Raw genomic sequence first — 16831 nt, 5'->3', positions numbered from 1 at the left:
GTAACAAGCTTGGGAACTTACCCTGCAAAAAGATGGATATGTTGGATGCAGTTCACTTCATGAGGATTACAGGAAGACAAGACAGCTCTTAACGCCCACAGGCTGACATCTAGCCAACCTTCCATCCACAGGATGCCCGTGGCAGAGGGCAAGGGCAGGGTAAGGATGCAGCCGCGGGTACCACAGTCCCTTCCCAGCACCGAGTGACCTGTGACCCAGGGCATGGATCTAGAGACAGTGCTTTTCTCAATCGGATGAAATCTTAGTGATGGCTTTTGTCAGAGTTAGGTTGATGGTTGGACTAGATGATCTGAAAGGTCCCTTCCAACCTAAGCAATTCTATGATTTTATGATTCAGGAATGAACCCAAAGCCCTTTGAGCCTTTGCAAACCTTTAGTCCCACAACAGTTTGTGCGCAGTTTCCCCCCAGTTTATTTAAGCACACTGCAAGTGACATCCTTTTGTTTGTTTTTAATCTACTCGTTCCATGGGATTGATCCTCGCCCTTGTCCTCTCTGAGTGACTCCATTAGGATACAAGGTAAGTATTATACGCCGAAAGGGAAAACAACCAGCCTCCCTGAGATCTGCTGGAGTCAAAACTCTGCGTAACGTTCAAAAAGAAGAGTTTGCAATGTTTCTGCAGAAGACATGAGACTGGGAAGAAGTGAGAGCTCATTAAAATTGTCACACATACTTTTTAAGTAAAGAACTTGAGAAATCAAGCAGGGATGATAGGTACAGCTTTTAATTAACCAGGCCAAACAAACCATCTCCGAAAGTGTTGTCTCATGTGAACAAAAGATTGTTGATGGCTATTTGCTTTGATCTTAAGAGCATGAAAGAATAATATGTATTTAACAAGGCTGATAGGAAAATAAAATCTGAGAAAAGAAAGAGGTGTCAACTCATTAGATTTTAAGGTGCAGCAGAGGCAAGTTTTGTGCACTGCTGTATTGTTCAGCCAATGTGTATTAGAGAAAGGTGCAATTTTTATTCATGGATGTGAAGCGCGTTAATTCAATACAGCAAATGTCTTTGAAATCCCCACCAAAATCGGCTGAGCTGCAATGGTGTAAAACTGGGGTGAATCCGGCCGACTTCTGCAGATTTCAGCGCTGCCAGTGGGGCAGCTATTTCTTCAACGGCGTAATGTAATTCCTTTCAAAATAAAGTAACCCTGATACTTAATGTAAAGATTCACTCCTCTTTTCTTCTGTCTGCCTCTAACATCAAGTGTCTGCCACCTCATAATGTCACTGAAGTCATCATCATAGCACTGTGCAGATAAAAAGGGAGTGTGCTGGATCTGATGAAATCAGAGGCAAAGTAATTTTTATTATCTGAGAAATCCTATTTGAAACCGTGTCTTCTCAGTCTCACTTTACTGCTCAAGAGCCAAAACACTCTTGCTTTCATAGGCTATGGAAAGATATATTGTTTATAAATTTCTTCAGATATGCCAGCAGACATGGAGACAATAACTGACTTTTCTAATTTTACAAAGATTGAGAAGCGTGAGAGGGGCTGAATTAGAAAGTAGAAGGGAAGTAAGTGAGGGGCAGGAACATGAGCCCTGCTCCCAAGTGACTCAGAATTCCTAGTGATTTATGCAGATGGAAATGTGAGTAAAGTTTGGCTGAGTGAATGAATTGTACCTGCTGATGACAGCTCTGGTATTTTTGAAAAGGTCCCACTGAGTCCCATCTGAGATCTGACTGTCTGTATTATATGTTAATGATCTTTGTACCTGTTTATCCTATTCTGAGTGTAATTTGTATGCTAATAGTATTGCCATTTAATAAACTATGCTTAAAAGAAGATTTTCCTTATCTGCATCCTGATATAAACGAGCTTCAGAGTTGACTGACAATTAATTGGAAATAAAATAAACACCATTAAACTCTGCGTTAACTATTTGGATCAAAACAAAATTACACAATCCAGCTGAACAGTCTTATTAAAATATTTTAGAAAAGAATACTATTAGCAAGGATAGAAGGTGATACTGTAACACTGTTCCTTGCTATTTCCTAAAGTTTCCCTCCATTCCTGAAAAGGAGCGTGATTTTTGTATAGAATCTCTGCAATCTGGGTCCACAAGTATTTATGTTATGTAAATATATACAGACATCTGAACTGAGTTCTACTCCATCATAAGGCTTCCAGACAAAACACAGTATTTTCAGGAGATGGTACTCCCTTTAACATGAAATAGCAAAAGTTGTCCTGCCCTGCCTTTAACACACTCAAGAATTAAATGTGAGGCAGGTGTTTTTATGCAATGACCAAAGAAAAAAGTGACAAGAATACCGTGTCTGTAGACATGTGTCTAAATCTATTGTAGCAATATGCCACAAAACTTGCAGCCAGGGAATACTGGGCAACAGCACCTCTGTGTGTACAGGAAAGACAGACGAGCCAACCAACCAACCAGTTTAGTGATGAAACCAAACCAACAAGCAAATCCCAAAAACCTTGCCTGCCATGTTTTAATCCCTTTGGCTTTCTAAATCCTTGTGCTGGTTTTAAGGTGCTTGCGAGCCTGCTCATCCTCAGTCTGCTGTGTCGAACAAACACGCACATTTCTGGTCTTTTTCCATGTAGAGAACTTACTTGGTCTCGTGTCATATTTACAAGATACAGCCCATTTATATGGCTCTTCTCCTCCCTGTAACTCTCCTTGCCCTATTTCAAATCTTCATCTAGACAGTGGAAGTCACGAAAGGAGTGATTTAGTATAATCCTGGACTGAGACAAGAGCCATCCCTTAGCATGTCCAAGCAAAAAAAAAACATTTCTTGGTTATTAGTCTACCTCGTGCACAGGACATAATGAAATATCGTATCTATGTAGCCATACGTTGATTAGGCTGAACATTCAGAGCAGAAAAGAAAATATAGTGATGAAGTAATACACTGAGAAGGAAAGGATCAGGAACCAGACTTGGCAAAATCCTATGCCGACAATCCAGGTAGAAAATGAACTGAATTGCCAAAGAAAAAGGCTGCCATTTTTTTCTATTTGCCCACAATTTCTGCTGTTTTTACGAAATCTTTACAATGCTGGTACATCAGAGAAAAGTTCTTTCAGCACAGGATGGTATCTGCACACCACTACTATTCAATCTAATCCCACCATTAATCATTATTTTTGATTCAGACATTGTTAGGAGTTCAGACACAGCCATTCACACAACCAAATTCACTCCAGATGTAAAACAAACCCCTTAATATGGGTCTTAGGTAGAATTTAAGCAGTACATAAGGCCCCAAATTACCCTCTGCGTGGGAGTTTAATTCACTTACAGGAATCTTCTTCCCTATCTGCTTGTCAGAACATATTTCAAAAATAAAAGTACAATAAAACCTGCTGTTAACTTTAAAGAATTCTGCATATGCAACAAGCAGCTGACACCAGGTACACAGCATGGTACTGGCTTGCTTTCAGCATGTTCACGTGCACATGTCCATAAGAGATACAGAACTGGAGATGAACAGTGTTCAACTTCAGTGATTTCAGCTTCCATGCTGAATTGGACTCATCTTCTTTCAGCTGCACATGCCCTTGGCTCTTGTGTCTCTAGCTCTTATCACCTCTAGCTTCTTCTGCCTGTTCGCTGGGCTACCTGTTGTCTTGGAGGAAACCCTTCGGCAATCTTGACTGGGCTATTGAATTTAGGCTTAATTTGAGTGACAATGGTAGGGACTGTATGTGGTTCACCGAAGCCTTAGACCCACATCCTTGCTCAAAATAACAGATCATAGAAATTTTGTCTTTTTAATGTGTGAGTAAAATGTCCGTGTCCATTAAGCAGACTTTTCCTTTCACTGAAAAGTTGAAAAGATTTTTACTTGTCATAGAAAAGAAGTAATGAAAAACTGGTATTTGTTTGCAATAAAATCCTATGGCTAAACCAGAGGGGTCAGTCTCCTCCTACAAACCCTTCATGTTGGCCAAGCATTAGCCACGTTCTCAAGGTGCTGTTTCTATGCTTCCTCTCACATAACCCTTCACACTCAAAATGATCCCAGAAACTCCTCCCTGGGAGACTCTTTATTCATCACGCCCATGGCGTGACTGGCAACAGCCCATTTGCCATGTTCATCAGTATCTTACTGCTCCTTTTTACACCACCTCCCCGACATATCCTGAACTGTTACCTCTAATGTTACTCTTAGGTTGAAAACTTTCAGGACCAGGAACTACCTTTCATCTGGTTTTCGTGCAGTATGTTTTTCATCCAATACAAGTATTTTTGTATGCTATGGCAGTAAACACACCAGAATCGTGCGACAGTAATGATGTTCATGGCAGTACAACTTGGACTAGAAGAGGAGCACAGACGGTTTCATTCTCTCATTATTTTTTTGTGCAAACTCCTAATTAGGAACCTCGATTCAAAGTCAATGGAAGAAGACCAAGGAGATTAGCTGGCTTTGGATCAAATCCTGAACGTCAATCAGAACACACGCATGAAGCAGGGCTAGAACATGAACTGAAAGGGAGAGAGGGCACAAGACTGACATTCACTGGGGTTTAGTTTATTGCAACTCCATATGACATGGAAGAATGACAGATTGCTTGGGACATCTCAGCATGTAGGACAGCCCCTCAGAAAGGCTCACCTTAACAAGGTTCCCAGGAGTTGGGTAAGAACAATTTAAAATTGTATTAGAGAGGTGTCATACAGAAGGGAAATTGTAATGAATCCAGCATCACGCAGGTTGTCATTCTTTCTTATACGTGAGAACATATGGTTCATTTGCTTACTTGATGCTCATGCTATCTGATGTGCTAAACACTATTGCATTAAGTAGTCAGTAATACATGATGAAATTAGGTTCATTGGCTTGTTCCATTACGAAACTCTCCAAGGAGAGAGAAAAGAAAGGAAAAGCCCTTTTCTTATGTCTTCTACTGCAGTGATATTCTCTGTCTGCTGCCTGCCAGTGTTTCATTGGGTCAAGTAGCAATGGGGGTCCCCTTCTGCCTTTTCATTACTCTGCAGTGGATTGACTTCAAATGGAAAGATAACAGAGAAAGAAGAAAGGGGGAAAACAAAGCAAAATAAGATTAAGAAGAAAAATAAAATATTGTCTTTTTCTTCCCCTCATCTCTGCTCATTCTTCCTTCTCCCTATATCTCCCTCCTCATCTTTCACTCACATGCTTTCCACTCCCCTGCCTTTGCTTTCAGCTTGGGGGAGAAGACAGAAATAACTGTGTGGAGAACACAAAGAAGACATGACTGAAAGTACTTCAGGTCAGTCTGAGGCATTTTCTGGCATCCCCTTGCTTGTAAAACTTTCCTTGTGCCAGTATCATTATTTTTGCTGGATCACCAAACAATTCTGCTCATGCACACTCATTTTTCCGTGAATACTGTCACATTTTACATTCCTCCTAGATTCGATGACATTATTCAGAAGGAAGCATGGGCAAACGCTGGCACACTTATGCCCACAACCAACACTGAAAACAGAAGAATACCACTGCTGTTAGCAAATAAATATTCAAGAAATAGATTATAGCTGCCTCCATTAGTCTTTTGCAGTACCCTCTTCTCTGCCTTTCATATAGAAACCAAGACCATTATAATCCGAGCATAAGATATTTTTAGTGAGAAGAAAGAATATTCCTTGCAGCTCTCAGCATTCCCTTGGGAAAGGTGTAATGATGGGTTTTGTCTGTTTAGCACCGAATATGCAATAGTAGTGTGGCCTGAGAGATGAAAAACCAAAGCAATTCTATACAGCAATCTCAGGTTTTGTAGGAGTTTTCATGTCTTAATACGTAAGTTCAGGCCAAGCACTGAAAGCAGCCAGGTAAATCCACCCTTTGATTTCTGTAAATCTATTTGTTAGCAAGAAATGGGACTGAAGTGATTAATCAAATTTAGCAGATGTGGAATCAATGCATTGGTTCCCTAAGCAAAATCATAATTTCATCAAGAGATAAGCTTAATTTGTATTCATGTTGACTTACAACGATGGTGTCTAAGATATCTGGAATTGCTCTGATTGCTGATGCCCACACTTCAAGTGCTGTATTTAAAAACTGAAATAGGAAATGAACTTCTTTACAAGCACACAGACACTGATAAGATAGAGGGGTTAAGGCGTATCATCAAAGCTATGCAAGGCTTCTTGTGGTAGAAAAGCAAGAAGGATAAAAATGGAGATACACTTAATCCAAGCTTCAAAAACCAGACTTAAAAAATAAAATAATAGTCATATTAATATCCCATTGCTATTCACCTAACCGCACTGCTGTAGAAAGCTGGGAATAGAACTGTAAGTGCTGGAATAGCATAAGAAAATATGTTCTATATGAAACTTGCTACCAGCATACAAATGCCTATACTACCTTTATCTGCAAACAGCGGGTGCATAAAGCAGTGTGGTTTGTGTCACTAAGCAGCATGACAAGTAAAACTTCTCTTTCTCTGTGCTACTCATCGGGTCTAACTTCAATATAGGTAGGGGGTTTTTTTAGACACTGTGGATAGGTTTCATTCCTTCAGCTTTGCTCATGTAAAGTTAGGCATCTCATTTGAGATGGAGGTGCCTGCCAAGAAAAAGTAAATAACTACCTTAGACTGCATATTGACTTCAGCTAAATAAAAGTTAAGTGACATCAATCTCCTCCTTTGTTAGTAGAGTAGTGCAAATTTTGGAATTTTCAATCCATTTTGTCTTGATTCCTCCCCAAGCAGACCTTTTTTTTTTTTATTTTTTAAAGACAATGGACATTCTGGAAGGTTTCAGTACAAGCTAAACAAACAGTGTTGACATTCTGGTAATTGAAATGTTTCATTGAAGTTTGTTGAACTGCCCTGACACATTTCTTCTCAAATTGGTTCAAGCTGAAATGCTATTTCACAGTACAATATGTTTTGTATGTTGTATTTGATCAGTGGATTGAGGACTTCTCCTGTTTACCAATTAATTGCCCTTAGTTTTTTAACTCCCTATTTCTCTAAATCCAACAGCTGCCCACAAAAAGACGTAATTCTTTCCCCAAATAACGAAAAAGTTTAAAATATATCCAAATGTTCATGGGTTTGGAACCTGACTTTGCACAGTGGAGCAGCAGAAAAAAGGCAGAAGCAGATGGTGGCCATGAGTGCTCTGAAGGCTGTAGGAGAATGGTCCTACCAGGAGACTGGGAGAGCAATTCAGATGCAGCACACAGCTATGAGTGGATCCAACCCTTTAATTAATGAAACCTGCTGGGTCCTTGCGTTTCACATGGAGCAGGAGAATCCCCTTGAGTTTGAGGCTCCAAGAGGCAGCTGTTAGACCTCAACAGTTACCAGACAATTCCCCCCACCCATAGCGTTAGAAGTCTCCAGTCACACCATCTGCTCAGTTTTCTTTGCATATGGTTGTTGAAAAACAGCTTCTTGTTTCGGTGCTCAATCATTCCCCCATGTTTCCTTTGAGAAATGGCAACAACTTGAGCGCAAAACACCAAAACCAAGTGTGGCATGGGAGAGAGAATTTACCATCAATTACCATCCTTCACATAGATGGGACTGAACTGTGTCCTACAAGCAAGTCTAGGAGCCAACAAGTATCGAGCATATTTTATTGACCCCTAGACATACTTCTTGTCCAGTCCCCAGAAAAGGATTTAAATTATGAATATTTGCTTATTACTGATTATTAATGCATGGAAAGTGCTGTATATGACTAATGCATTCTTCCAGCCTACCTCATTTCTCGGTTTTTCCCTCAGCTATCCTCATTTAAATTCTGAGTGGAGTGAATCACATATGTTTATATGCATCCACTACAGTGTTTGGGGATCCTCAACTCATGGCGAGGGAATAGCACCTCTCTCTGGTAAAGCAAAAGGGGTTCCAATTCCCTTTTATTAAAATGCTTCATTCAAAAAGAATTTTCATAAAATAAGTTTTCCATAAGGGTCCTGATCCTGAATCCACTGAAGGTGATAACAAGATACGCATTTGTGATGAGATCAGTGTCTAGACTTGCAAATTTGCTTTATTTAATATATGAATTGTTCCCTTCTACTCCTTCTTTTCCTCAGTAGACACATGAGATGATAGAAGTGAGATGAAGAAAAGTCCCATCACACTTACTGAGAATACATGACACGTATGAAAATAGCTCGTATCTGTGTCAAACTCCACAGGGTGGGAGTTCAGAGCATGAAGCTTGTTCTTTTTCTTTGTTACATTTCATTTCTACATTGAGCTAAAAATCACACCACATGCCAGGAAAAAGTTGTGCATTCAGCAAAGGGCAAACAAAATCTTTTCAAACTGTTGCCCGTTGGACAAGTGGCATTGCTTCCAAATGCCCATTTCTCAAGACTTGAAGTGGTACTGCTAGATGATCCAGAGGAGCAGACTGGGGGATCACGGGAAGAGAGAGGAGGTAAAACCAGCTAGGATTAGCCAACTGTGGAATTTCTTTTTGATTCCTGCAGCTGATAACCTTGAATTCCCTCTCTACAGTGGCCAGCAGCACAAACCAAAAAGAGAAATCCCACTACTCAGGGGGTGAGCCGTATGAATGAGAGTGGAATTTAGCTATTTCTGAAAATTTTGTAGTAGAAATCCCAATGCAGAGGGGACGTTAGGTCTGGGAACAGTAAGCAGACCTGGTACAGGTATGTTCAGGCTTTGTTTTACCATCTAGTGTAAAAATTAATTGATTTGGGAATTTTTTGAAGGACTTACGTTTATGTTTCAAATGCTATAAAGCATTCTACATAAATCAGGGCATACAAGTTGTTGAAGATCTGGACAATGATGTGTTTGGGCTGCAAAGAAGATGGGGGAGACAAGCCAGGCTGGAGGAAACTAACTGTGCCCTGCAAAGGGGATGAGGGCTGAGGACCTTCACTACTGAACTGTGGCAAGAGATTCAGAAGATTACGCTTCAAACTCGGGAAACATTTAGGTATTTTTCAAATAGTAGGGGCCCAAATACTGCAGCTTGGTAAACTTAAAAAGACTTTATAAAAAACTCTCAGAGGAAATAAAATAAAAAATATTTTATGGTCCTTTTTGTTAATATGGATAGTCTATTAATTAGCTCTTCCTAGTTAGCACACTTCTAACATAGTTACAAACTAACATTAATATAAAGCAGTGTTATCTTGTCCTATTAAGAGCCCAGATGATCAGGGAGAGCAGTGAACACGCATGCATGACGATCAGGAATAAACTATTACCACAAGTGAAAGAAAGAAGGTGAAAAAGAAAGAATATCCTTTCCCCTTAGGGTGGAATAGGTCTAGCTGCACTATTTCTGTAACAGAAGATCGAATTTGTCCATATCATTTTGAAGAACTTATATGATCTGACATATTTAGCAATGTGTCCATCACAGTTTTGCTGCCAGAACCATAAGGGATTGGTATTTCCTTTTTTTTTTTCAGCATTTACAACCCAACCAAATATTAAAAAAAAAAGAAGCTCGTAAAGGAGTCCAAGAGATTATAAATGCTGCACAATTAAGTGGGAGCAGAAATACGGAAAGCTTTAGTTAAAATAGTTAATCTTTATGTGACACGTCAGGGTTTAATCATAGAGAAATGCAGAGCAGATTCCTTCTGTTTTTTATGAGCAAAGATACATATGATTTGAGTACTTCAATTAGCTGTGTACTTTAATTAAAGCCATAGAAATCCTTATTTCCTTTTCTGCTTTCTGTCACAAAGATCTCTGGAAAAATACTGTATAGATGAGTTATTTTCTCTTCTTTAAAACCATGGCATTAGCTATTTTGTCATTTTATAATCAAAAAGCCTCATAAATTCCACTTTGTACCAGTGGACACACTGGTAATAATATTTTGCACATGGAGACTTTAAACTCTCTCCCTTTGCCTCAGTGTAAATCCTGCTCTTTTTGTTTACTCCTGGCTCAGCAGCAGGTGGCCTTCTGGGATGCTCAAAACTTACAGCGTGCTTATAATTATTGTTAGCAAATTAATACAGAAGCACAAGTAAATACTGCATGCAGCATATAAATATTATTTTTTATAAGCAAATCAGATGGGGAATATCATGGTACTAGAACCTCAAGATCTACACTTAATTCAGCAATTTAAATTGTAAGTTTTAAACTTTGCTCTCCTTGACTCCGTTCTCATCAATGTCAGAAAATCCAGAGATCGCCTGTGGCAAACCATACCCTGAGCATGTTCTCCACGTACAGTAGGGATAGGCTGCATCTAATGGGATGAACAGGCATTTTTGTGGAATAGACCATACAATCAAAATGCAAAAAAAAGATTTGACCGAACGCTAGTTAGAAAAATATTTTTCATCAATAGCTGAGCAGTTAAACAGGAAATAGAACTGCCATTACTGAAAGGGGGGGAAAAATCATTGAGAAGTTCTCTATATCCCATGGCATGGATTGCTTACCCAAATTTGTCTGATTCATTATGAGTACCTATGTGAAATACCTCTTCTCAGATTTGCACTTGCTTTCGCATATACTTCTCCCATTTACTTTTGTCTGCATTGTACATTACTGCAGCATGGGCTAGGGAAATATTGCTTTCTGTCACAGTTTTGGATAATGTTGTTTTAATTATAATTATTTTAAGTCTTATCTGACTCAAACTAACCTCCTTGAGCAACTGGTCCTATGTGCAAAATCTGATGTTAAATTTCCAGAGCTTTATGAATTACTTATTCTGTTTTCAGTCTTTGAAAATGATAATGTGATAAAACAGTGCTGCTGTTATGTTTGTGAGCTGAAAGAGATGCTGAGAAAGATAACAGTTCTTAGACACTGTTGCCCATTGCATCCGTCTACATTTGTATATGGAAATATCACGATTGTATATTGTGTATACTATTCGCAACCTACTCGAGTCAGTAAGTTGCTTCTGATTTTCATGCTTTACCATTTAATTGACATTAGCGTGTAATAACATAGACGGTTTGTAGCATCTCACAAATACCACAAAAATCAGCCATCACAGACCAAACATCAGTAAAGCCCTGCTGAAGACCACTGCTCACCAACCCCGTACTGGTTGGTGAGGGACTGTGCCAGTATGTGGGTCCAGTCGTCAGATTCTGCCTAAAAAGAAGAGTGAGAATATGGCTGTTGATTTAGCTATGGGTTGTGGTACAACCTGTACAGCTGCTAAGCAATTATACTGCAACCTGGGGGTATATTCTGCTTCCCTGAAGCCTCCACTGATGTCTCCTACATGAGGCTGATTCACCCCGGCTTTGTGCTCAGTAAACAATCAGCTCTGATAGCCCTGCAGTGAATTAACTGCTGATGAACGCCAACGTATGTATCATACAATTACCCACACGTATCGGGTTTGGCTTTGTTCTCAATCATCTGTATATCTGCAGAACTGCACGGCCACTGCTGAAGACAAACAGGCCTCTGGCACCAAAGTTTTCCGTCATTGAGCTGTCAAAAGCAATACTAAGCCAGCTGCGTTTCGGTGATGTTTAAATTACATTAAAACAGAGAACACCCAACAATCCAGCAACTGGTTTATGACGGTACCTTTTGTTCTGGCGCAGAACCTCTGAGCCCTTTCTCCAGTTAATAACGGCTCTGGGAGAAGCGTTCGGTTTGCAACCAATTGTAACTTCGCCTCCAACTTGAACAACAGACATTTGTTTCACAGGATTTTTGGAAAAATCAGGTGCTGCAGCTAAAAATAGGGAAGTAAAAAGAAAGACCAGAACAGTATGCAGCTGACAAGTTACCAAATGAACTTGCTAAAAATTCTACTCTTCAAGTTACATAGTAGGTGAATCCAATAATTGCTTTGCTTTTGAAACTTCTGTGAAAGCAGATATATCAAACTTGAAAAATGTATTTAAGCACCAAAGAATTAAATTCATTGTATCTTATTTATGCTATTTCTAAGCTGTCTACCTAGAAACTGCTCTGACAACCTTTCCTTAGGGTTCTCTGCAGACCATTCTGGGAGAATGGGTCTATCTGCAATGAACAGTGAGGTCCCTGAGCAGAGCGATGTCGGCAGGATAAACATCATGCTCCTGATCTCAGCCACAGGTCTTCATCCCCAGAGTTTAGTTCAGAACATTCAATTACAAATACAGTTTTTTAATGGCTTTCTGTTCGTAAACCAGTGCTGTTTCCAGAAAATGTGTTTATTTGCCCAGTAATTTATGTGAAAATTCACTCTTGGAGAAGGAGACAACACAAGATCCGTACAACAGTTAGGTGCTCCTAAAGTCTGTGTTTTACTGCTTCCACTAGTATTTGTCTGTTGAACAAACTTTGTATTTGGATATCTATAACAGAATACCTTTCATAATATACGAACAAATTCCATTTTATGTGCGTCTCTGGTAATCGTTAATGAGATTATTTGCTATATGTTATTTGTTTTTATAGACATATTTGCCATATGCTCTTTGTTTATAGTTAAAATTATTTTTCCCACTTGCTGAAATTGACTTTTAAAAACTGCAGAATAACTATTAATAACCCATAATACTAAGTGAGAAACAGCATTCATTAAAATTGTGTGTATGTGATAAAAAAAAAAAAAGACCACACATGGGATTAGAATTTTCCTCCAAACCAGCCACAAAATGAAAAAAATCCATTCACACATGGGTGATGAAGAGCAAGCAGCAAAGAAATACAAATAAACTTCAACAGACTGGTGTAATTTAATCCACTCATTTCTTAATTTGAAATATTTTAAATGAATGTCCTGTTATACTCAGTATCTGCTCATTTTAGTGGCATTTACTCACCTATCACCCGCAACTCTGCATTGGCATAAATAGTACCGTACTTGTTTTCTGCCACACACTGATAGAGGCCAGAGTCTGACATATTCAGCATAGGTATGATAAGAGTTCCATTTTCTATTTGGATTCTTTCCTGAGAAAAGAAAACAAGCAAAAAAAACCCCATTGACTGAGCCAATAACTGTACAATCCCAATTTTTTTGGTATCACACTGCTGCACCCGACCATAATTCAGGAGCAGAAATGTTATTTTCTTGGAAGCAATGTGAATGAATACATCAGGAATACAATGTACACCTCAACTATACGATGGTGGGTATGTTTTCAGACCTCTTCAGTCTTCAGACTTTCCAAGAACTCCAGTGTTGCAGAGTCATTGCCTTGGGCAAGTTTGCCCAGATGTTCCAGCTGTGGCGTGTGTTTTTCTCTGCATTGCTGAACCGTGAATCTGTGGATAGGCTTCGCCACAAAGCAGGTACTGCAGGGCAGGAACAGTGGCTCCACACCCGGAGCCTGGAGCATCTTCCACGTGGCTCCCGAGAAGCAGCACCTGCAGCCCTGTCTGGGGGCACGGCGAAGCACGACCAACCCCCTCATCCGATGAGATGACTCTGCTGACGATAATCTAAGATGATCAGAAAAGCTCCACAGGAGACAGAGGTGCTCAAATAATGGAAAAAATTTCCAAATGTCATCAGATCACAAGTCACAGAAAAATGATCCACTGAAAAAGCTCTACCGAAGGCCAACTCTCTTCAGTTCCTATTGCAAACCCCCAGGCAGCTGCTCAGACCAGAGGGAGAGCACGCTCCGCAGGGCTTGAATTGCTACACACACTAAGTTTCTTCTGCTGAAATAGAGGAAACTGCACAGTAGATAAATTTGGACCAGAGCTCAGGTTTTGGTGTATTAAAAGGAGTTTTATTTGCTCTATTTTGGCAAATAGAAAAAAGCCTGTTTCATGCTACAAGTATAACTTAAAGCTAAATATTTTGCAATTTTACAATTACTAGTCTCCAGAGACAATAACAGCTCCACTGCAAATGTAATGCTGAGAATGAGAAGAGAGTATGCTCCCCAAAACAGATCAGTGTGGAAGAAACCCAGAAGAAGGAATATAAATTCCATCACCAAATGCAAGTCTGAAACAACAGATATTACTATTATTATTATGCTGCTCCTTTAGCCTGGCTCTGCTGCCTCTGGAGCAGTGATGGGAGCGTACAGCGTTAGAGTACACAGCTCAGTCTTTGCTCTACAGCTACAAGCATCTAAAATGTATTTGTGGACTGCGAATGTATATAACCCAACTTGCTGAGTTGCCACAGATAAGGCAGTTGCTCAGCCTGTTGGGGGGATTCCTCTTGCAGAGGGGAGACTGCCACCTACTGAGCTCTGTTTTCCAATACTCCAGCTTTTCCTTGGAGGTCTCCCAACCAAGAACTGACCCAACCCAACCTTGTTTGGCTTGGAAATCTGATGAGACCACAGCCTGCAGTCGTATGGCTGGTGCATTGCAAACTAATTAACACCATTACATTAGTTATCCACTGTTAATTTTTTCTGAGGCTTTTGCTACAGATATCTTTTTTTGCATACTTAGTTTTACCTTCAGGCTGTTTGCCATCCTCTCGATGAATTCTATTTTTACAAACAGCCTTTGAATATAAAACCCCCTTCTGAAGCGAGACTCGTGTTTCATGCACATGCCGAATTCACCACCATTCTGTGCTGGCTCTTTTGAGCTATGCAGACAAAGAGAAGAATAAAGCACCCCATGTACACAAGCAGAAATAATGCAGGCATGACCAAGTAGGTGGTCAGGGAGAAAGGTCTGACAAAGAGTAGACAATATCCTCAGAATCAGCCCCAAGGCGGAAAGCGTCTGGAAGGTATTCTTCCTGTGATATTTCCAACAAGCAGAGTGCTGTGCCAGACTGAATATTTTATTACACCTCCCGTGTACTTTCACCTCCAAACTATCCATTTTGTCCATTGAGCAATAACATTCAGCATTTTGTTGCCTGAAGTATTCCATTTACAATACACTGTAAGTACTGTGAAAACGTTGGTTGAAAATGTGTCTGTAGAGCGTTTTATTCTTTTTTATTGAAACTATGCAATTGAAGAGTGACAGATTCTAAATATCGCTGTCTTCAAAGGGAGATAAACTAGATAATCTTGCTTAGGCAGAGGTGACAATGAGTAGAACGATCAGGTTCAGAAAAATTGCAATCCAAGTAAATTCTGGCTAGCCTTCTCAGATGCTAGTTGAGCTGTTTAGGACTAATCCAGCAGAAAATCATATGGAAGATTGGACCCCCCTCCAATTGCTTCAAATAAGTATTACGAAGTCAAACAAGTGCTGGTTCTGCAACCCAGCAGGTGCTAATTTGCCCCATATGTTTTGGAAATGATTCTGTATCTGTTCTTGCTAGGCAGAAATTAATCACAGTATTATTTCTTCCCAAGCAAGTAAGATCGCATTACAGATGAGCCATGCCATTTTATGCTCCATAGGTACTGAAAAGATGCTTAATAAAAAGGAAAACTTGGCCTCAGCAGAATGCAAATGCAGCAAAGAGTCTCTTGCCACAAAAGTCATTCTCCATGAGGTCACCAACAACTGAAGAATGGAGAATTGATGTGCCAAAGCTTGGCCATCACAGAAGTATAATTATAGTGCCTGGAAAGAGACAAAGCTGTGTTCTCAAAGACTTGTCTGCATAAGTATCTCACCAGGTTTCTTAAATGCTTGAGCTCCAATTGATTTCCCCTCTCCTCTTGTACTCCTACCACTTCACCACTTTCCTTTCCACTTAGTCCTCCTTTTTCCTTTAAGTGCGTTTTTTCACTTATTCACCTTTTCCTTATAACTTTGTATGATTTTCTTTAGTCTATTATTCCTCTACGTAGCACCAGAGAAGTATTAACCTCTATATTAGCCTATTTTCATAGCTGACTGATTGGTTCAGTTAAAGGATTAACAGAGCATCAGATTGGCCATAACTGCACGAGACCACGGGTCCACCCAGCCTGTAGATTAAGAACAGAAACAGAAGAAAAGTGCAAGTTAAAATGCTGATTGGTTTGCAATGCCAGCTCTGAAATGCTCTTCCACACTCCATTGGCATCCTACCAATGCCCCAAATTACAGATTATGTCTACAAATGCGTTTGGTGTTTCTGGACAGACCTTTCTTTCCCTCACTGTAATTGTTATTTTTAAAGCCATCCATACTTACTGCCACATCTTGTAGCAATTAGATGCTCTGTAAGATAAATCACATGAAGAAATTGGTGTATCTATCTATCTATCTAAACTGGCAATACCATACATTTTCAACAACGATGAACTCCAAGAACTGAGGCTTTGTGTTGCAAAAAACTTGTGCTATTATGTTTGTTTTGATATGTTAAGCTTTAATAAAATTTCTGAAAAAGGGTAATGCACTGCAAAATAAATGTCGTGACTAAATCATGTAAAAACAAAAAAGACAAGTGAGAACGCAAACAAGATGACAGGAACTTTACCTCTGATGTGAGCGGCTGGCCATTTTTTAACCAACTGTAGGAAGGGCTTGGTTTTCCTTTTGCCTTACATTCCCAAAATAAGCTGTCATAGAGAGACAGAAAGGCATTTTGGATTTTTTTATCCCATTCCGGGAGTGCTGAAAAGAATATGCAAACCATTTTAAGCAGGTGAAAAATTATTTCGCTGGAGGTATGTTGCCGTTAATTAATGAACTGAGCAAGGCTAATTAGTATTTGTCCAACACATTCTTATTATATTGCAAGTGAATTCTGCACAACAATTCCCCAACATTAAACTGCAGGACTAACTTGGGAAAGTGGTAGAGATCAAGGAGCTAGCAGACAGGAAGCTTATTTTTATTTTATTAATTTTCTTTTCTTCACTTTTATGGACAAAATTTGCAGCAGCAGTGATTTTAGATGCCTGAAATTCTGGACGTGCTCTCTGAAAGCAATGAGACCCCTGTTTTCTAAACAAAGTCCTCCTCCCAAGGGACTTGAATCTGTGTACCAAAAATAGAAATATCAAAATCATTAGTCAGTAGC

General features: G+C 39.6%; 1 protein-coding gene across 1 annotated transcript in view; it reads right to left on the bottom strand.

Moving 5' to 3' along the window:
* Positions 1-16831, bottom strand: part of LOC128915587 (contactin-6-like) — an 83411-nt gene that overhangs the window by 28430 nt on the left and 38150 nt on the right. Inside the window, exons 6-8 of the mRNA XM_054216154.1 lie at positions 16286-16422; positions 12756-12885; positions 11524-11674 (exon numbers count right to left, since the gene is read on the bottom strand). Of these exons, the coding sequence (XP_054072129.1) occupies positions 11524-11674; positions 12756-12885; positions 16286-16422 (418 nt within the window). The remainder of the gene's footprint in view (positions 1-11523; positions 11675-12755; positions 12886-16285; positions 16423-16831) is intronic.

The sequence above is a fragment of the Rissa tridactyla genome, chromosome 10 (assembly GCF_028500815.1).
Source record: "Rissa tridactyla isolate bRisTri1 chromosome 10, bRisTri1.patW.cur.20221130, whole genome shotgun sequence".
Taxonomy (NCBI): Eukaryota; Metazoa; Chordata; class Aves; order Charadriiformes; family Laridae; genus Rissa; species Rissa tridactyla.
The sequence above is the reverse complement of the archived record's forward strand: the minus strand, read 5'-3'. Positions and strand labels throughout refer to the sequence as shown.